Source organism: Sinocyclocheilus rhinocerous, unplaced genomic scaffold (assembly GCF_001515625.1).
Source record: "Sinocyclocheilus rhinocerous isolate Xijiao unplaced genomic scaffold, SAMN03320098_v1.1 scaffold335, whole genome shotgun sequence".
NCBI classification, from domain to species: domain Eukaryota; kingdom Metazoa; phylum Chordata; class Actinopteri; order Cypriniformes; family Cyprinidae; genus Sinocyclocheilus; species Sinocyclocheilus rhinocerous.
Genome location: NW_015659708.1, coordinates 788,026 through 810,869, shown reverse-complemented (window position 1 = coordinate 810,869; position 22,844 = coordinate 788,026). Strand labels below are relative to the sequence as shown.

The 22,844-nt window shown below is 36.6% G+C and overlaps 2 protein-coding genes and 1 pseudogene across 2 annotated transcripts; all 3 read left to right on the top strand.

The window, feature by feature from the left end:
* LOC107724064 (sialoadhesin-like) overlaps positions 1 to 1,723 on the top strand; it is an 8,282-nt pseudogene extending 6,559 nt beyond the window's left edge.
* A 7,117-nt stretch (positions 1,724 to 8,840) lies between these two features.
* Positions 8,841 to 11,578, top strand: LOC107724063 (interleukin-11-like). The gene is made up of 5 exons (XM_016532841.1): positions 8,841 to 8,850; positions 9,947 to 10,113; positions 10,236 to 10,316; positions 10,625 to 10,783; positions 11,420 to 11,578. Exons 1-5 carry the CDS (start codon positions 8,841 to 8,843, stop codon positions 11,576 to 11,578), a joined length of 576 nt encoding a protein of 191 aa, XP_016388327.1.
* A 2,384-nt stretch (positions 11,579 to 13,962) lies between these two features.
* LOC107724114 (serine/threonine-protein kinase SBK1-like) lies at positions 13,963 to 19,386 on the top strand. The gene is made up of 4 exons (XM_016532909.1): positions 13,963 to 14,255; positions 15,902 to 16,046; positions 16,198 to 16,400; positions 17,471 to 19,386. The coding sequence occupies exons 1-4, from the start codon at positions 14,250 to 14,252 to the stop codon at positions 18,137 to 18,139; spliced, it is 1,023 nt and encodes a 340-aa protein (XP_016388395.1). The 5' UTR covers positions 13,963 to 14,249; the 3' UTR covers positions 18,140 to 19,386.
* The last annotated feature ends 3,458 nt before the right edge of the window (positions 19,387 to 22,844 follow it).

The window sequence follows — 22,844 nt, the reverse complement described above, 5'->3', positions numbered from 1 at the left end:
AAAAATGCATATTCGCTGTAAAATGGGTAGGTTTAGGTTTGGAGGTAGGTTGAGGGGTCTAAAAATCTAAATCGCTTATTGATAAAATGATAAAAATGCATTGATATGAATATCTTGATATAAAAGATACGTAAATATTTGTACGTTTTTTAGTTAAAAATACGTAGGGATTTGTACGTTTTAAACGTTGAAATACGTCTAAATTGTACGTTTTAGCATTAATAAAAACGTACAAAAATGTACGTTTTGTGCTTGTAAATGTTACGTATTAATACCTACGTATAAACATGAGACCAGGCTGTGTAGTTTTACAGCATTAACCAGCAGGGGCTAATGAGGCTTTCCAAAGCGGTTAGCTTGGCATTTCTCCAGGTTTATTGACCTAGTTAAAAGCATATCTTTTCATTTAACTCTTATCATACATACATTTTACTTACAATTCAGATTCCAAACCCACTTAAATGATAGAATCACAAAAATATTGCAGTAATGTTTAGAAAATAACACTTGTTTTAACTATTTTTTAAGTTTAAAAAAAAAAAACATCAGCATTATAATTGTTACTTAATTTATAAGCATATATTTTTTTCTTCTTTTTTTCAGCCTGTTAAAAAGACTTAAAGTAAGTATAATATCCTCATAAATCACCCGAGATATAACAGATAAATAGCATACCATAGCACAAACTCTGCTTTCAGGCAAATTCATAGAGCACAGGCTAGGGTGTGAAAGATTTATTATCTAAATTATATGAAACAAATTCACTGGATGCCAGATATTGTCATTTTCAAAGACCCTTCAATTGTATTTGTCTTTCTTACCGTTAGGTGTCAGAAAGTTTGCATGGACCCATGACCTACACCACCCTCCACGGGACCATGACTCAGTGTATAATGTAATACAGGTCAGTGTTCTCATATACACTTTTGCTCTTTTCATATTACATATTAATTCAATATGCATAAATGAGTTCCTTTCCAAAAGTTTAGTATTGAAAGTTTTGTTAAACTACACACAGAAAAACAACATGCTTCTATTTGAACTTGCATGTGCATCTTGGCATGCAAGTAAACTTTGAAAGATGCATTAAACACAGCTGTGTTTCTTATTTCTCTGGAAAACAGCAGTTCTATTCCATGTAAGTTGTGTTTAGATACTATGAGACTTTTTTCCATGACATAATTCAATCAACCGTTAAATCAACTGACTGAGTGGTTATCAATTTCCTGAGACAGGAAGTATAGAAATTATTTCTCAGAAAACAAGAGTTGTGCAAGCATATTAAACACTGATATGCTGATCATTAGATGCTCTGCTGACATGCTGCATGTGCAAAAATTTTTGCTTTGGAGAGTGTGCTTACAAGATAGAGGGGAGAAATTTGTCCAGATTTCATATGAATTGTGATGACACAAACTGCTGTATCACAGTTCATTAGAAACAATATTAAAGATGCCAAAATGTCATATTTGTCATATTTTCATGATGTTATTTAAACTTTTGCCCTCAAATATGTGCCAAAACGTCCTTGCAAGAAAACACATTTTCTCATTCAAAAAATTTTGGTTGAGTTTTTTTTTCTTTTTTCGTTGATGCATTATTTGCATATTGGTTCATTATTGCACTGCATATTATCTATGTATAAGCACTGCATGCATTGAGTAGAGTGTTTTATAATAAATGGTGTGTATATGATGTATCCTTCTCTTTGCTGCAGACGTGAAAACGACTATGAAAACAGAAACTTTGGTAAACCTCAGCCCAAGTAGGAGTTGTAGCCTAACCTATATACAAAATACTGTGGTGCTCAGGTTAAAGATGCAGGTTCCAATCTGTCCTGAGGCCTGCATGTCTCAAGTTATCTTTTATTCAGCAAGGGTGCATTACATTGATCAAAAGTGACAAGGACATTTATAATGTTACAAAAGATTCCCATTTCAAATAAATTCTGTTCTTTAAAAAAAAAAAACTGTTTTCAACATTGATAATAATTGATAACAATAAATGTTACTTGAGCACCAAATCAGCATATTAGAATGATTTCTGTAAGAAATCTTAATGCTGTGTTATGGCTGCTGAAAATTCAGCTTTTGTCATCACAGAAATAATAACTGATTATTTAATAATATTATAGTTATAATATTTCACAATATTTTTGATGCCTTGCTGTAATTTTGAACAAATAAATGCAGCATTGTTGAGCATAAGATACTTTTTTTTCAAAAACATTAAAAAAATCTTACAGACCCCTAAATGTTTTAACAATAGTGTATAATATCCACACAAAAAAAATCATGTTAAATCATAGAAATAGAAGCAAAATATTGTATCTGGGCAGACAGGAAGAGTTGTAACACTTTCCAACATATTTGCCACAATTGTGAACAATTGCATGCATGCACACACACACACACACACACACACACACACACACACAGTTACCGACATTGAAAGTGGGTTACAAAATTCCCTGGGTTAGTACAGAAGCATCTATCTTCATTTTCACCACCACAATATTAAGTCCCTTGTGATTGTGTATCATGCATGTTTGTGTATTTTACGTGGGTTGAAGATTTGTGACGTCTTCTCATAAATACTTTGGAAAATAAATGAGATAAAGATTTTTCTTCTCACTCTCACTTTCAGTCACTTCTTTAATAATCACTCTCTCACTCTCTCTGTCCGTCTGTCTACAACATTCTTCACATTCCGTTAGTCATTGGCAAGCAGATCAGAGGTGTGACGAAAACGGAATTCACACTCCCCTCCCGTCAGCTCTTTGTGATGATGTCGGTGTGTTTGTGCATCACAGGAAAGTCATTATTTGACAGACAGTGACTGGCGAATTGCACTTAAGTAAGAGGTCGTCTTTGTATATTTCCGTCTACAAGAAATAGGATTCATAATTTGAAATAAATTATTAATATGGCAAACTTTTGACACGAGGCATGGGAGGATGAAGAAGAAATGCATCATGTTAAGAAAAAGGGTGCATTTCAAAAGGCATTAAAATATTTTAAGGGAAAAAATCCTTCTTTTACGATTTGCTCTGTACAGCTCTTTGAAATAACATCATAGTTCATCATCAGCCAATCAGAATCAAGCATTCATAAGCTGTGGTAGCATATAAACACTATAGTGGACTGGGAGGTTTTTCATATTCATCCACATAAAAAAGGAAAATATATCAACTTAAGCTGCTGGCTGGCACCTCTGAATGATGGCTTTTTATAACACAAATGTCTGTTCATGGAAATGAAAGAAGGAATGGAAGTGTAACAGTTTTAGAAGACACAAAACGTCACACAGCATCAGTTGATTTGACTGGGTTAATGGTCATGGAACCATAACAATGGTGCTCACGCTACAGGAAAAGTCTTGTGATGATGTCACAGATGACCAGAGCCTGGTTTAGATTCATTGATGATGACAGTCGCTTGGATCATGCTCGAAAAATGTGCATGTGAGAGCAGGTCGGTCTCTGTGAGGCCGTAGTGAGACATGCAGTCATAGTAGACTGCTATGACTAAAACTATCCTGTCCGGGCTTGTTGGCCTACATCACTCAAAATTTTAGTAGCTGGACATTCTTGGTCATTCACCGTTTTCGCAATTTGACTTTGCTCAACTGGAAATAATGCAGCTTTGCCAAACCTAACAGTGGTAGGCCACAAAAGAGATTAAGGTCAGTAAAAACTGAGTTATGAAATCCACTGCCTTGAGATTTGTTATGGGATTCCCCCTCATTCACAGATCTAGGAGTTTTTGGACTGTAATCTTAACCCTTCCTCCTGGCCCAGCGCCTCAGAAAAACATCCTGATGGGAATTCTATGCTTTTACCTCCGTATAATGTTTCCTTGTTCAAAAGAATAGAATGGAACAGAGACAAAATACATATACGGCTGTAACACAATATCCTGCTTTAGTGATTTTATACTGCGATAGGCAGTGTATAAAGCATATTCATATTTTTGCAGCAAAATCATAGATCATTTGCATTGTATATGGAGACATGATTATATACATACAGAGTGCCCGCAATTTTAACTACAATGAATGGGGCTAGAGCAGTGATGGGCAAACTTGGCCCTTCCAGGCCACGTTCCTGCAGAGATTTGATCCAACCCTGATAAAACGCACCTGCCTGTACCCTTCTAGTAGTCTTGAAGACAATGATTAGCTGGTTCAGGTGTGTTTGATTAGGGTTGGAGCTAAACTCTGAAGGAAAGTGGCCAAGTTTGCCCACCCCTGGGCTAGAGAGAAAGAGCATTATTTTAAAAAATTTAAATAAGTAATAAATACATTTTAAATAAAGATATAATCAAAAATCTAAAATTATGATACTAATTTCTATTCATTTATTAAAAAGATTCTTGACCAAATGATTTTTAATTAAAATATCATAACTATATCTTCCGCTGAAACAACAGATTTCTCTCTGGTGACATATTCAATGCATTAAACAATTGATGGATTCTTATTTGATACACATTTTATTGTTCAAACACACACACACAAAGAGTTTAGATGCAAAAGCCTTTAAGTGCCATTTGAAATTTTTTGTTGGCCTACATCACTCAAAATTTTAGTAGCTGGACATTCTTGGTCATTCACCGTTTTCGCAATTTGACTTTGCTCAACTGGAAATAATGCAGCTTTGCCAAACCTAACAGTGGTAGGCCACAAAAGAGATTAAGGTCAGTAAAAACTGAGTTATGAAATCCACTGCCTTGAGATTTGTTATGGGATTCCCCCTCATTCACAGATCTAGGAGTTTTTGGACTGTAATCTTAACCCTTCCTCCTGGCCCAGCGCCTCAGAAAAACATCCTGATGGGAATTCTATGCTTTTACCTCCGTATAATGTTTCCTTGTTCAAAAGAATAGAATGGAACAGAGACAAAATACATATACGGCTGTAACACAATATCCTGCTTTAGTGATTTTATACTGCGATAGGCAGTGTATAAAGCATATTCATATTTTTGCAATAAAATCATAGATCATTTGCATTGTATATGGAGACATGATTATATACATACAGAGTGCCCGCAATTTTAACTACAATGAATGGGGCTAGAGCAGTGATGGGCAAACTTGGCCCTTCCAGGCCACGTTCCTGCAGAGATTTGATCCAACCCTGATAAAACGCACCTGCCTGTACCCTTCTAGTAGTCTTGAAGACAATGATTAGCTGGTTCAGGTGTGTTTGATTAGGGTTGGAGCTAAACTCTGAAGGAAAGTGGCCAAGTTTGCCCACCCCTGGGCTAGAGAGAAAGAGCATTATTTTAAAAAATTTAAATAAGTAATAAATACATTTTAAATAAAGATATAATCAAAAATCTAAAATTATGATACTAATTTCTATTCATTTATTAAAAAGATTCTTGACCAAATGATTTTTAATTAAAATATCATAACTATATCTTCCGCTGAAACAACAGATTTCTCTCTGGTGACATATTCAATGCATTAAACAATTGATGGATTCTTATTTGATACACATTTTATTGTTCAAACACACACACACAAAGAGTTTAGATGCAAAAGCCTTTAAGTGCCATTTGAAATTTTCTTCTAAAATGAGCATTTTTATAAGGCTCTTATGTGTAGGTTCAGTAATTTCACTTTAATGGCAATGAATAGGTTCTTCTCATGGCACACGGATGCCCCAACATCTTGGTGCCAGATACCACAGCACACCTTCGGTCTTCATAGAGTCCATGCCTCGAGGGGTCAGGGCTGTTTTGGCAGTAAAAAGTGGACCAACACAATATTAGGAAGGTGGTGAGTTCATCAGATGGCATCAGATTCAATGATCAGTTCATTAATAGAGGAAAGGATGTTGTTTCTGCTTGATTATGCATTCCTTTTAGGAATTTAAACACCTCAAAGAATCCACCCACTTGGGCTAAATGTGGCTTGTCTTTTGGTGTAAACGCATCCCATTATGACACAATGAACTGCTGCCTACTGAGCATTAACAATCCACCTCCCCGCCCCAGTGCTATGAAAAGGCTGCTGTGTCAAAAAATATGATGCAACTTCCGATGCTGCAGAAGAATAGAAGAATGGTTCGCCTGGACAAAGCATGTGCTTCTAAACGTTCAATGAGGTGCATGACTACAGCAAAAGATTAGAATATCCTGTGGTGAGTAACAAATTATACCCACTTTTTGGGAAGGGCACTAAGGTGTGTTCTCCATCCATTGATTTTCCACCTGTTGCATCGGAGAAGATGAGATCATCATATCATGAAATCAACCAAGTCCATTACGACTCAATCACAATTACCCATTATTGGACATTTTCCCATGTGCTATAAATGAATCATGGCTGATCAGTTCTACAATGACGTCAGACAGTCTACTCGACGTCATACAACATTAAAAATAAATAAATAGATTAGAATATACAGAGGGCAGCGAAATACTAATAATGGGAATATATGTAAAAAAAACACTAATAAAGGATATTTATTTATTTCTCTTATTTTTTTTTATGTTGTGTGACTTTGACGGTACGCATCATTGCAAGCGTTTTTAGTAACTTACGGCATTGTAGAACTAATCTATACAGTCATCCATGATTCATTTATAGTGCATGGAAAAATGTTCAATAATGAGTAAAAATGTTAGAATGCTATGACTAGATGCTATAGCAACAGTTACTCGAGCGCAAGCCTCATACTCACGTGTTTGGGCGGTCAAGGAAACACCACGCGCTGTATAAACGGCTGTTTCAGCCTTTGAGCGGAAAACGCGTTCATTGGAGTGTTCTTTGTAGCCCGAAAATCCAAAATGAGGGGATGTATTATGTAAACAGTCGTGCTGCGTTTGTCCGATTGGTGACACACTGACACCGCAAATAGCCTCTGCAAATAAAACGCTTAACCTCAGTTTATGAATATTCAAGATTAATTGTGACGAGTATGAAACATGAAGCAATATAACCCTGGATTCTGTTTACCTGAGGTTTAGAATGACCCCAGATTCAAGTGTGAAACGCCCTATAGTGTGCTTAATCTATCACTGCATACCAAGTATACGACACCACAAGATTCTAGGCTACTCTCACCACTTCCTGAAGAAGTACAGGATATGACCCCACACAGTGTTAACAGTCATTTCTCTTATCAACATGTCTCTCTTTGCCTTGCAGTCGTGGGCCAAACAAAAAAGGAAGACATAAGAATGAGTGGGTGATGGAGAAAATGAAAGAGGGATGGGGAAGGAATGCATTCAGGCATGAGGACACTTGTGCATGCTAGATGTCTGAGTGGAAATAACAGTGCGATGTGTCAGAGGAGGCCAAGCGGACGAATGTGGGGAAAATGCTCAGTGGGTAGACGTGGGTTGGGGGGCTTCAGATCTTCTACAGTAGATTAGTGTGTGAGTGTATTATGACTATGTTCTGTTGTGAATTGCACCTAATTGGTCTAAAAAAAACAAAGTAGCATCTCATCTCAGTCCATCATCTCTGTGGCATTTCCCTATGGCGAACTGTAATCTGATACGACTGTAGTCTTGTATGTATATATCGCATATATATAAATAAAAGATAAACTGCCTAATCTTGCAAACAAAGTAGTAAGTATCAGATTTGAAGATAAAGAAAAACATCATCTCTTGGATATAGAGTCTTCTACATACATTACCAGAGATGCTTAACATAAGGTTGTTTATTACGAGGCACAAAGACCACCCCAAAATAGAAACCCAAAATTAGGAACATGAGGGTCTTGAGACATCAAGTTGGCGGAAATAGCAAAAACTGTTGAGCTCTTCAGAAAAAAGATATGTTTAGTGAGAGGGAGTGTGTAGATCTACTTTTTTTTTCCTGAATGTGAATGACTCAGAGTTGTGTGTCATGGCCCATACTATAAAGGAGAACCCTTTCACTAGTCCAAATGTTAGTAGAGTGATAACACAAGTTTGTACACTGTGTTTACTACTTGTGTTTTTGGGATTACCATGAAATGTAAGTACTTTTATCATTCTTTACATCAGCTTTACAGCACAGGCATGGGAATGTGGTTTAGTGAGGGAAAACATGGAAATTGTAGAGGGTGGGTCTATAGTGTGGGTGTTTTTGCCGTCTATGAATTTTGTTTGAAATGTCTTTTCAGAATAGAAACCAAAATAACCACTAAATCTAGTACAGCAGTCTGGCTTGTTAACCTCAAGATAATTCAACTGATGTTAGTGATGGTATCGTGTCATTTTTATGACAAAAAAATATTTAAAAATGTAATGCATTGTTCAACTTTAAGGAAATGCTTTAAGTTATATTTGTTTATTATCATTATGAAAATCAGGGTTATAACCACAATGACACTTAACATTCAGATTAGGTTTTTCAATGCTTAAATTACGAGTTTCTTTGGTTCTCCAAATCATGATTATGCGCTTGATAACAGGTCACATTAAGGTCAAGGGTCAAAAAAATCAACTTAAAAGTAATATCGAATTACTAAAATTTAAATGTAACTTCTAATTATTCAAAACTAAAAGTGAAAAACTGAAAGAAAAAAAACCTAAATCTGATTTCAGTTATACTCTATAATACTATATAGATAATACTATAAAATAATACTGATTCAAGGTTAAGATTTTAGGGTTTCATAAAGCTGCTGCAGGGTTGAGTTGTAACCTCATTCTGTAAACATGCTTACACTGCTTTTGCATGATAACTTACACTTATATGCACACGTATTGACTCAGTGCATCAGTAATGAGTTAATTTCAACAATATTAAAGCAGTGCTTTTTCAAAATTGTGTTGACAGAAGCAAAAAGATGCTATCAGTGTAAAAATCTTTTTCCACAAGTGCAAACCGGGGATGTCTGCAAGTGAGTCAACAGCTGGTCGCACTGCTAATTGAGTCAATGTGATCTTTGCATGCCTACAACGGTTTTGATGGGGATCACCACCATGCCATCATGCCATCTGCAGGGGTTGCACGCAATGGTTATCTGTGACCTGAACAATTTCTCCATTTAGAAAGGTTTCAAAGGATGCTAATTGCGTAAATAGCCATTCATTTCCTTTTAATGCTTATCACAGGGTTAAATCACACAGTTATCACATATCTGCTGCATGTATTTGAAGGCCTACGACCTTCACACAGACTTTGGTCATGGCTCATTTGAGTTTGCTGTGGTTAAAGACTGGCACAAAGATCAAACGGGCCAATTATTAGAGGGTAAAAGAAAGAACTACATTAGCCTAATATATTAATTTTCACTGTAATGGTCATGAAATGTATTAAATGCTCCTCAAAAAAATTTGTGTAAATGTGTATATATTCTTACTATGCGGTTTAATCAGATAAATAAGTAAATAAATAGACAGGTTGACAATAGAAATTTTAGGATATTTAAATAGACGAGTAGAAGATTATACATGTCTCATTCACTAATATGTAAAATCAGGAATATAGATTTCCTGAAAGAACTCTGAAATGGAAATACCTGGATTTTGCAATCCTTTGCTTTCATTTCCACCAGTTTTACCGGTTTGGTGAGATTGTATGATCTTGTCTCTTGAGCTCAGGCTAAACAAGTGTGCATCAAAACTTAGGCATGCCACCATACAAAACAAACACTACATCCGGAAAAATGCTGACACACATCCTTTCATCCAAACAGCACCTCTCTCAATTTTGTGCATTCAGTGTGAAACTGATCACAAACCCAGCAACTGTTACAAATGTGTGTCCTACATGCCTTGGAAATTCCTGTGGCACGAAATCCTTCTCTAAATCATCCCATCCGGTGTAACCATTACAAACCAAAAGGAAGAGCTCTCTGTGCAAATCCCTCTGCTTAGATACAAGTTTTTAATGGAGTAAAACAGCTGTTTTGCACACACACACTGAAACACTTGACTCAGAGCAGCTGTTCCAATGACATTAATAAGAAATCCTGCTTGTTTTTATGCTGACAGTGTCACCTGATGCCACCTTTCCCCTCATCGTCTTGATGACTTGTGTTGAGCTCTTCGCCTTCATCACAGCCCGTCCTGCTAATATACCGCATGGAAAAAATGGTCTGCAGATGCTGTATCAAGATATGCGTACGCTGATGAAAGTAGTATCTCAAGAAAGGCATGGGGTAAGTACCAGTAAATGGTTTTCTAATTCATTTTAGGAGTAAATGTCCAATGCAGAATAACATATTTACATTTAGCTCAATAAACTTATTGTTTGTCTAATAAAATCCTTGACATTTTTCAGAATGAGATGAAAGACTTTGAGCAATCACTCACATCCCTGCCCTCGCTGAACTACAGAAGAGCAGACCTGAAAACACTCGAGGTAGAGCATCCACATCTCTGCCTGTTTTTCTTTACCATGTCTGTGTTTCAAGCATCTAGACTTTCTTTTTGACAAAATATTTTTATGACTAAGATCCAAAATTGAGACACTGATAACCCCAAAATAAAGTTTATCTTCTCCAAACCAAAAAGCCAGACTGGAACAAAAATACCAAGAAATTTATACAAGTGCCACAAGTTTGCTAAGATAGAACGATAGAACAATGAAAAGATAGAACGATAGAACGATAGATAGAATTAAATGGGAATAGTGTGTAACCTCGGAGTCTGGCTCCTTCTGACCCACAGGTAAGCAGTACATTAGGACAGCTATACTCTGGTCTTAAATCCTTCAAGTTTCATCTTGACTGGATCCAGCAAGAACAAGAAGAAATGGGGAGTGATTATTCCAAGACAAAGAAACTCGCTCATCGTATCCAAGTCATCAGCCACATGGTGCTCATACAGGTAAGAACCATTGAACTCAACTACAGGAGGAAATCAAACAATATTTAAATATCTTAAAAGCTGTTAAAATGGATGTAATAAATTTGTCATGATGCTTTATAAAATAAACCAGACCTATAGTAAGATACATGCTAAAGCAAGAAAGTGAAAGACTTATTTTGCACCAAAAATTCAATTCCGTTTTAAATAATTGCTGTTCTTTTGAATTTTCTATTCATAATTTCTGAAAATAATGTATCACGGTTTACACAACAAAGACAGACAGACAGACAGACAGACATTACTTTTTACTGAAAATATATTTTATTTAAACATTCAAATGCCAAAACTTATTACAAAATGTACTTCAAGTAGCAAGAAAATACATTTCAGTTTTAAAATATATTATATTTAAAATAGAATTTATATATATACTATATTATATATATTTGACAATATACATGTATTTAGAAAAAACAATTAAATATATTTTGAAATTTAAATTAGCAATTTATTGAAATTTTTTAATCTGTTTAATAATAGATGGGAACGCATGGAATAGATTTTTTTTTTTAAATATGCTGGCTGAGTGACAACAAAAATGAAATAAAATAGGTAAGAATTTGTTTAACAGAAATCTTCTAAACCTTCTTACAGATTGGGACGACACCCTCTGAGCTGGTCTACCCTTCCCTGTCGCATTTGAACACAGCTTGGAACGTGTACCAGGCCAATGTGGAGATTCTTGACAAACTGTACTACTTTTGCAACTGGTACACTAGAGCACTGGGAGACCTGAAACACAGACAACAGTGATCAACACCATCATATGACACCAGTAGCCCTCAGCTTATCTCCATGACGCCTGACTTGCCTTAATGTTTGATAGGATGGAATGAACGTTCCAGCCTTTGTAAGTCATCCTCCATTTTGACAGTGTTCTCCGGTTAACGTTTCCTATGCATGTATGTTGTTTTTATTTTATTAATTATTGATTAAGTTATGTATTTAATATTTATTGAAGTTATTTGTTTACAATGAAGGATTTTTTTATATATAGAGTGAATGAGAAAATAGCACTTTATAAAAAATATTAAGTGTATTATTTCAATAAGTGAGTTTGAATGTAAAAATCAGCTGCAGGCAGTTGCTAATAATGACCAATAGGTGTCGCTTACAAACCTTTTACTGTGGTTAATGTGGCGTATAATTAAATGCAGTCCAGGGCCGGCACTCTTACTTATCTATTTTTAAAGTTAGTAATTTCGCCAGCAAGTCCTGAATCAACATCCTTGTTGAACAACATAACTGAATAATTCAAATTTTAAGTTAGACTTTAGGTACGGTTGGCACTTAACACAGTGGTTAAAGCAACTCTGCATGTGTTTGTTTGTTTTTTAACCTTAAAATATCAGTTTCATAATCATTCTGACAGTATACTTACTTATTATAAGACGAATGACTTCTGTGTCTTTCTCACGCTCTCCACTGTTCTACGTGTATGTTATGGTAAGCGGGTACAAAATTCCGCGAAAAAGGCGGATTGCTTTACGGCAGCAACAAATGCACTGCTGTCCACTGTAATTACGACAGTGAGTTCCACTCATTTAACTGTAGGGGGCTCTAAGATCACAAAAATACCAAAACTACATACAGTTGTTTTAATGGTTAGTCTTAAGCCTGTTTGTTTAACAGGAGTTTTTAATAGTGAATAATGTTTATCCATGCCCTATTTGGCAAAAGTAGGATAATAAATGGATGATAAAATTGGGCATTCAACGCAAAACAAATGACAGTTTCATTAGGGCTAATGGATGTTATTGCTGCTGCACCATTGGTTTTTGCGAGCATATTGCAAATGCAGCTTGAAATGCACTCACTGCCTTCAGATTGTATTTATTCCCTGTGATTATGTGTTTAGTATAAATTAAAGGTGCCACCATATTGCAGAAATGCACTGAAAACAAGGAAAAAGAGGCCTTACATTACTTGAAAAGAACTTTGACATTGTTCATGAATCATGATGGATTCATCAGACTACATGTAGACAGGAAAACAGATCTGCAAATATATAGAGCACATGTTTGAAGAAATTTAGTGGTGTTAATATGAGAATTATTTGGTAAAATCTTTCAGGTGAAGGGAACAAACACCCAAATTCACTCTGATTTACCTTTACATGCCCAGTGAAATGGATGTAGATGCTTTCCTGGATGTTGCGTTTATTTTTCATACTTTTTTTATACATATCTATATATTTATTTTTTTAAATTTATACTTTTTTATTATTTATTTGTTTGTCATTTTTCTTTCAATAAAACGATTTTACATCAAACATTCACAGCTTTTTTTTTTTCTCACTTGTTGAACTGCGTCAGCAACAACTGAAACTTTAATAAAACAATAATACAACCGTCGTCACATTTTTGATGTTCTGTATATAATCGGTTATATTTGGATTTTAATATTTGTTCCTAAAATAAACTTGTGCGTCTTATTTGTAGGTTTGTAAATCATTTTCCTGCCCCGTCTGGCTGAGCATTTTCACAGATAGTTGAGCTAAACTAGATCCAGACAGTTAAAAATCGCCAGTAATGGTGTAATCAGTCATGAATGTCAAAATCTTTGTCGGGATGACTAATACCAAACGCTGCAGAATACGGAATAGGATATGGATAAAGGATATGTCATATGACTGTGTGTGAGAGTTTAAAAAGCTGAAAAGTCAGGACTTGGCACGTCCTGCAGAAAGAGAGATCTGCGATAGAAGCGTTTTGTATACCGCTCTCTCACAGCTGTTGGATTTGTCATGCTCACTCAGAAAGAAATCGATCGTGCTGGCCAACATCATAATACATTTGTCAGATCCATGATGCAGGAGTATAAAGGGCTATCAGTCGATTTCCATGATATGCTGATTGATCAAATCAACTGCTCTTAAATCTGATATTTTAATGTTTGTTGTAAATGAGGGGGTTTTGGTTAATCACACTAAATTTATACATTACATTAACAGCCCAAATGAGACACAAAATGTGTTTGATAAAGATAGAAGGTACAAAATGTGAGAGAGAAGAACCGAGAAAAGGCTGGGGGGTTTAATGGCCAGTAGAATGACAAACTGCCTGTTACACAAACCCTATAAAAGCATACTGTCAGCAATGAACACAATAACATTCAAAAGGAGGGGTAATGGCAACGAGACCATGTGAGTGGGCATACTGATGAATTTGGATAGACAGAGAGGAGAAAGAACGAGAGAGGGAGAGTACAGAGAGACTATTGAACTGTATAAAGCAGAGGACAGATCCAGTAGAAATCAGGATATCAGAAGCAAAATAATCTGTAACCTGTAAGTTGATTTATGACTGGTTGACCTGCTGTTGCCCATTTGACCTGCAGCTTTCAGTGCCCAGAGTTTATGGACTGACTGACGAATAGAGAACTGCACCTCTAAATTCACTTTCAGGCTTCAACAACAGCAAACATGACCGTAAGTCTTTTCATTTCTTTCAAAACGTCTCTTATATGGATTATACACAAATTGTAAAATATTATAAATAGCATGTAATGTAATTTAAAATAAGACACAGGCTTATGCCTGTGAGATTATTAGCAAGAATAATCTTGCTAATATTCAGAAGCTTAGCAAGATTATTCAGTGTTTCAGAAAGAAGTCTCCTATATGCTCACCAAGGCATGTATATGATCAACAATACAGTAAAAATTTTATATTATGAATAATGTTTTGTATATTAATATATTTTATAATGTTTTTTTTTGTGATGTTCTTTCTTAAGATTAAAAAAGGTAATTGTGAGAAATTTTAAAATAAGAAATAAAGTTTTTGCTAAATACAAAATTAAAACTATATGAGAAAAGGTCACAATTAAGAGAAACAGTTGCAATTACAAGATATAAAACACATATTGGGTATGAAAAGTTCAGATGCAAAAGCCTCTAAGTGCTGTCTGAAATTTTCTTTTAAAATGAGCATTTTTGTCAGGCTCCTATGTTTATGTTCATTTATTTCACATTAATGGCAAATGGCAATGAAAAGAACCTATTCATTGCCATTAAAGTGAAATTACTGAACCTACACATAGGAGTCTAATATAAATGCTCATTTTAGAAGAAAATTTAAAATGGAACTCTTCATATATATATATATATATATATATATATAGTATGAAGTCCTATTTAGTTATAGAAGAGCTTAAAGTAAGGTTTTATGAAGTTTATCAACACAAAGTTTATAAAGTGCAAAACACAAGGACAGACTACATTTGTAACTAATTATTTATTACCTTTCACAAAGCACATACCTGAAAGGGTTTTTAGAACATATTATGTAATTCAGCGATTTACAACATTCACAACTAATCCCAAAGAACTTAGATGTGCTGCCCAAATCGGTGTTCTTGACAAGGGGTTAACCACACACAACTTCTGGTGAGCTGTCTGTCCTCACACAACTGATGCCCAACAGGTGCACCTTATCCCTCTTATGCAACATTGTCCCCCATTATCCTGAACTGCTGCTTTAATAAAGAGTGTAACCTTTCTGCTTTTGGGACACCAAAGCATACACAGACTAAAAAAAATACTGAAAACTACATCCAGTTCAAATACAAATTATGCATGACATTCAATCATGCTACATGAATAAATGTTGATCAGTTACCAATACTATTACTGAACAGAACACTTAATCCTATGAAGCTCAGCTGAATAGCACAGCTGTCCGAGGACAGTTAAGATGTGTTGACAGAATAGCCAATCCTCAGAACTGAGGCCCAAATCACCCTTTTGCTGTAGCAACCTTATAATAGTATGCAGTGACAGATCCCAGCAGTATGTCTTTGATCCAGCCAGATCCTGTTTACTTTAAACATGGTATTTTGTGGTATTTGACAGCTAGTGAAACCTTGTTTGACATGCCCCAAAAAGGTAGAAAACAACAACAAAAAGCATGGGATCTATGCCAAATAAGACTTTTTGCATCTAATAACGTCTAATTTAGTGTCTTTGAAACAAAGTGGAAAACGAGGCATGCAAATTCTCCCTCAAATTACATTAGCTGTTGAATGTTTGGCACGTCCATCTGCAACCCTGACATCCTAGTTTTGCTTCTTACAGACTGCCACAAGACTTCTGGATGAGCTCTGTCACTTAACGGCTCAGTCTCTAAAATCATTGGAGCCTTTAGATCACTTCCAAGTTATTAAACTTCTTGGAGAGGGTTCATATGGAAAAGTCAAATTAGCAGTGCACAAAAAGAGTGGTAAGTTATGTTGCTTTGTCTTTCTCTCATCTGATCTTATCCATGCTAGATCGCATTTCTGGGAATTGTGCTAAATTATTGCATACTGCTTCCTTCTTCCTTTCCCTTTGACAATATCTCCATTATTCCTCCAAATCTTCATGGAATCTAGGAACCCCAATGGCCCTTAAATTCTTTCTGCGAGACGACAAATCTCTACTGTCCTTTCTGAGGGAATATAACCTGTCTTTGGTCTTCTGTACCCACCCCTCACTTACCTCAGCTTTAGGCATCGCATTCTCCACTCCTACTCACTATGTGTTCGCCCAGCAACCTTGCCTTTATGGCGACCTATATGATGTCATCGTTCCTGAGGTTGGTAAAAGTTTGACATCAGTTTCATGCTTCTTAATGATGACTGCTCCTTGAGGACTAATGTCCTGCAGAGTTTAGCTCCAGTCTGCCCCAATACACTTGCATGGATGTTTCTAGTAATACCGAAGACCTTGATTAGCTGGATCAGGTGTGTTTAATTGGGATCAAAGCTAAACTCTGCAGGATATTGGCCCTCAAGAAACAGAATTACACACCCCAGGTTTGAATCAGTGGCTTCTGAGCCTGTACCCCCAATATTGCAAATTTTGAATGTCTCCTTAAACAAATACACCCGATTCAACTCATCAGATCATTAGTAGAGACTCCAAGATCTGAAATTGTTGGGTTAGATCAGAGTTAGGCAAGTTCGGTCCTAGAGAGCTGCTGTCCTGCAGAGTTTAGCTCCAACCCTGAAGGGGAAAAAAAAAAACTCATCTCAACTCTAGCCCTCAAGGTCCACTTTCCTGCAGAGTTTAACTCTGAGAAACTCTGCAGGGAAAAGTGGACCTCAAGGGCCAGAGTTGAAAACCGCAGCTATAGGCTCTCTAGGACCGAACTTGCCTACGAGTGTTAGATTATGGAAACATTCAAAATGCGTACTGTTGGGTACCAGGGTTGGGATAAGGTGACCCGACGTGCCACTTTCCGGGGACACATTCAGCACAGGATTCTAAATTGCCTAAAATAACCAGGTGCTGGTTGTTTGCGCTGTTGGAAGTGGCACGTCTGGTCACCTTAGGTTGGGAATCACTGGTTTAGCTCAAATTAACAATGAAAGAACAGAAAATTGTATTGTAAATAATAGGTACAATAGTTGTTTTGCAATGACAGGTTGATGCAAGCTCAGTAAATTGATTAGTGCTTAAATCAGGGTTGTCTAGTCCTGATCCTGGAGGGCCACAATCCTGCAGAGTTCAGTCCTTATAAAACACACCCCAACCAGCTAAACAAGGTCTTTAGAATTACTAGAAACTTTCAGACAAGTGTGTTGGGGCAGATTGAAGCCAAACTCCAGGCACTCCAGGAGCAGGACTGGACACCCCTGGCATAAACTGATTTCTTCATCGCAGGTTGGTCTTGAAGAGAGCCGTGCTCAGGGAGTGGCTTCCCAGATCAGCGGTGCCCTCTCTCATCTTCATTCCCATGGCTTTGTCCATCGTGATGTCAAGCCGGAAAACATCTTCCTATGTGACCGTGAGTGTCGTTGGGTCAAACTTGGTGATTTTGGCATGGTGAAGGCTAAAGGCACCAGGGTACCATTAGTGTGGTACGGCACCCCTTACTGCACACCTGAGGCTGAGATGGCAAGGAAGAATGAAGAGAACTATTTGGGCAACTTGGGGGTGGACAACAATGGGAACAAGCAAAAAGGGGACTCTGGAAAGACTCACAGGACGTTGGTGTCTGTAGATCCCACTACAGACAGCTGGGCATTAGGCATTCTAATCTATGCCATGCTCATGGGGAGCCTTCCATGGTCTGAGACCGTTTCAGACAACACTGCATATAAAAGCTATCTACAATGGACCAATTGGGAAGGTTCAGCATCACAGGAGAGAGGATCAGATCAGCCTGAAAACGTCCACCAGATGGCACCACAGTTTGCAGCGTTCACTCCTCTTGCGGCTTGTCTTCTTAGGTCCCTGCTCCACCCACAGTTCAGGCTTCGTGGCAGACCAGATGAGGTGGAAAGATATCTGGGAGGAGCCTGGCTATTGAACAAGGATGTCAGTGGGTGATGCATCAAAGTTAAGGAGATCAGTAGTTTGTCGTCATCTGGTCATTCTCTCCATGGTGGGAACAATGGTTATCACCTTTTAGAAGTAGTTCTGATGGTAATTTTAATCATAAGCCTCCTGTGTATCCCACATATACACATTATTAGCTGAGAGTTTGTTTTCCTAACTGACCACTATAGATCTTAGCTGTAAACACTAAGGGCCAGATTTACCAAACAGGGCAAATTAATGTGAGAGCAGAATCCCATAAAAGTACAGACGGGAGTGGAAGGCTCTGCGGTTGATCTACTGACAATGCCATTGGTCTTAGTAGATCTACTGACTACCAAGAGCAGTGCAAATTACCGTCTGATTTAAGACATGCTTTTTGGGGCATTAAATTATGGCACAAATACCAGTACTTGACTAGCACCAACCTTAGTAAATAGCGTTGGGTGATTCACTTAAATACTCTCATCTCATAAATTTTACGGCTAAATGGGAAACTCCTACAAATGCAATATGGTCAGTTTCAAAAATACCTGTCCACTGCGTGCCTTTAGTAAATCCTGAACATAGTTTTTTAACGGCAAAAGAGGGTGTGCGCTGGTGCAAGCTGTTAGTAAATCTGGCCCTAAAGGTTTCAGAATACCTCAGAAGAGTTGGTAAGGGTTATATAATTGAAAAGGGGCACAAAAAATGTTTCTGAAAATTTGGGCTTCCATCCACAATCCAGCAACATTACTACACTCCAAAACAATGTGCAAAACAAAGATGAGTGTAACACTATATCATGAAATCCGTACCAATAATATTAGTGACAGCTAAAGATCTGCAGGCATCTTAATAATATCTGTGTTTATAAGTCTAAATAAATATTGCTGCCATCTCCAAAGTCCAAATGGACTTCTTGGAGAGAAAAAAAAAAAGCAGCAAGGCGGGACTTGATTTTGTTCATCTGGAATTGGTTGGATCGTTGTTTGCTAATTGCTGCAATCTCCAGTGAGTGACAGGTTGTTGGATGGGATAGATTACTGCCTTAGTGCTGGTGCACAAATCAGAGAAAAGATGTTGTTGTGAGAGCAAGTTGTTGTTTTTGATTAAAGATTACGAGGGCACATTTATAATAAATGTATTTTATGTGGACCTCCCGCATGCATAATAAAGCAGGATTTCCCAACTGGGGGATCTTGATCCCCTAGGTGTCCATGGTGGAAATGCTGGGAACTTGTGATAGAAATGATAGAAATGTTAATGTCAAACTGATCAAAATAAAGGATTCAAAATTTCACAGTTTGCTCTGGTCTAATATACAAAAATGAATCATTAAACATCTATTTTCACCAGCATTTTGAACTGTAACTATTTGTTTAAATACATGTTTTTATATTTGCTTAACGTCATAAAAGTTTGGAATGTTCACTCCTGTCTTAAAATCATATTTATGCTTTTAACAACCTACAGCATGCTCATGAAATGTAATCTTCACGTGGATCACTTTTGAGCGTAAGTGTAAGGAGCACATCTCTCAAGTTTCAGCAGAAGACATGCAGACACATACAAACACTCACACACACTACGTGTCCTAGATTTAAAAATAACTCCCAGACCATTAATGAAACTCTTTCAGCCATCATCACCTCTGTCAGATGCACACTTGAAATCACATACACATGCATGGGCAAACACACACAGTCTTCACCGATCTTTAAGTGTCTCACACTTCTGCATTCAAACCTGTCCCTCCATTCATCAACACTGTACACACATACACACACACAAAGTGTGAAGTTACATGTAACGGATAGGTCTTTGGCTTATGTTCAGACTCCTTCAAATGATCCACGAAAACCTAACATTGTAAATTATGGAGTAAATAAGACAACCGTATTTGCAAAATACATCGAATTAAAATAATTGTGCATAAATCTACATAAAGTCTGGAATATCAAATAAGAAAAAATAATATACCGTAAATAAATGAAGCCCACCTGACTTTCCAACAAAAAAAAAAACTAGAAAAAAATTGAAAACTTTTAAAATGGCAAATATTTGCACAAGAAGCTAAATTAAGACATCAAAAAACACGAGTGTCAGATTTTGCCCTTTCAATCTTAAGTTATTTAGGCACCTTGTTAAGAGATTAACAGCTGAAATAGCTCAATACATGAAGGGAGAAGATCCACGAAGATCATTTGACAGCCCTACTAAGTATTCCAGCCGCTATGACCTTTCATTTGATATACTACATAAAACACATGTATGTGCAATTATGCAAGTGTGAAAGTATGCTGTCATTTTGCATATGTTAATTTGTAAGTAAATGTGCGTGAGAAAAATATCTGTCTATAAGTTTGATGAATTTATAGCACTGGCATGCCAGAAATACCAACTTTTTGTTTGTAAAGGTTCTTCCTTACAGAAAATGTTCAGAAAATAAACCTCCTGAAGCTGCTGCAAGCCTCATATTGTGGAAGATCCTATGAAATTCCATTGGCTGAGAAAACTTTAACTTTAGAGGAAATATTTAAGACTGATTAGCCTATGTATTTTAATTGCCATATAAAATTACAGTTTTAGCAAACTACTAAATTTAATGTGATGCATTTTTTCATACATAAATGAACCAATAATGAGATTGGTATAATAGTACTAATAAATCGAATATGTATTAAACACACAATAACCAGGTTTATACATTTAACATTAATTATTTTATATATATATATATATATATATATATATATATAGCTCACTACATGTTTGATCAGGCACTGAGGAAGGGAGATCGGCACTGGCCATCGGCAAAAGAGAGACAGTGAGTGTCCAATTTGCTAATAAAAGCACCTTTTAAGCAGAACAAATATGTGTGTGTGAGAGAAAGATCAAGTCCACAATCTATCATTGAGACATGTTGACAGGGTGGTGCCAAATAGCACACGTGTTCACACGTCACTCACACATTCAGACTTCTGAATGAGGACCGATTCAAACGTGCAGCAACGAACAGCTGATCCCCAAACATGCTCCCGATTTATTAGCCAAGAACATTTCCTCGCAACTTTTCAAAACAAATTTTCACACTGTATCCTAACCTGCCACTACCACAATGAGAGACAGGACATTTTGTTCATCGTTTGGTTTCTAGTTCATTGCACTGAAGCCCTGGCCATTTTAAAATCCCACTGATCCAAAATCTCACTTCACATACAGTAATTAAACATTAAAAGTAATAGCTTCTCTAATAATTAAAATTCTATCATTGTTACTCATTCTCATGTTGTTCCAAAGTGATGAGAAAGTTTGAATAATGTATAGGCCACTCTTTTCCATACAATAAATGTGTAATCATGCAATGTATTCCAAGTGTTCTAAAGCCATATGATGGTTTTGTATGAAAACCAGACCAAATTGTTAGTCATTATTCACTTGTTTCAGATTTGTTCAATACATTAAATGTTATTTCCATTAATTAAAATTAATTGCACAAAAATTTCCTCCAACTAAATATTGTTCATTACAGATTGGTGTATTATAATGTTTATATTGCTTTTAGTTCATTTCTTTTTATTAATTACACCAATGTATGATAATCCATACTCACTTATTTCAAAAAGAAATTGAGTACAACCATCTTAATCTGGTGAAAATGTATACAGCAGTTGAGAAAAATTAGGTACCTAGTAACTAATAAGTGTCTCCAGTCTTGGTGCACTCATAAATTGTATATGACAATCATCAACTGAAGCAGGATCCAATTGCACGGTTAAAAATCTCAAAACCCATTAATAGATGTCCTAGTTCAAAGCTCAAAAGCAATCCAATTAATTATCTAAACCATAACCCACTGAAAAGAGTCAAGGGTACAGGCATACATTTGCAAGAATGAAAAACTAAGCCAAATAGAATGATGTTGTGAAAAAAAAACTAGCTAGATCACACAGATTAAGTGAACTACAAAGGGTATTAACAGGTTATTATTCACAACAGACATGAAGCAGGTGTGCATGTTTTATGAAAATACTCAGCACTAGTGTGACAGAGACGTTTGGTGGCCAAACTGATAAGTACAGGCTGATGGTATTTCTTGCGCAACCAATCAAAGCAGCTTAGAAAAGTCAGGAAGATGTTATCTAGCTAGATATAGGCTAATCCAAAGGGTGCCGCGACTAAAAAAAGGTTGGGAAACACTGGGCTAATGAACGGAAACAGATGTGAGACCCAGCTGCATGGCCTAAGGTCATCTGCTGAAAATCCATCTTAAGCTAGTGACAGTGTTTAGCTGGTCCAACCTGGCCATTAAACTGGGAACTTATTTGTTGCTGGTCCAAGATGGTCTAGCACAGTGATTCCCAACCGGGGTGCCGCAGGGTGCCGTCTGTCGAGAGCACGGGTGCCGTGTAAAAAAATCATTTTTTAATATTTTTAAATTGCTAAAATATTCATAAAAGCAGCTATTATATAATATCCATTTCTGATGTCGCCAATAATTAGAGATGCACTGAAATTCCGGCTGCCGAAAATTAGTTCAGCGCTCAGGATTCACGTGGTGTGACGCTCTGCGTGTTATCCCGCTCTATGCTTGTGCGCTCCGCTCAGTCGCTCGCGGCCCATGTGAGTGCTCCACTCATATACCGTTCATGCTCATTGGAACAGCAATGTCCACTCAGAAATCAAGCTGACAGGAAACATCGATGTAGTACAGTATTGTTTCTGTCTGCAATAG

Coding starts and splice junctions, on each gene's coding strand:
- LOC107724063 (XM_016532841.1), top strand. Junction 10,317..10,624: donor CAGACCTGAAAACACTCGAG/GTAGAGCATCCA, acceptor TCTGACCCACAG/GTAAGCAGTACATTAGGACA. Junction 10,784..11,419: donor GCCACATGGTGCTCATACAG/GTAAGAACCATT, acceptor ACCTTCTTACAG/ATTGGGACGACACCCTCTGA.
- LOC107724114 (XM_016532909.1), top strand. Junction 16,047..16,197: donor AGCAGTGCACAAAAAGAGTG/GTAAGTTATGTT, acceptor CATGGAATCTAG/GAACCCCAATGGCCCTTAAA. Junction 16,401..17,470: donor ATGATGTCATCGTTCCTGAG/GTTGGTAAAAGT, acceptor TCTTCATCGCAG/GTTGGTCTTGAAGAGAGCCG.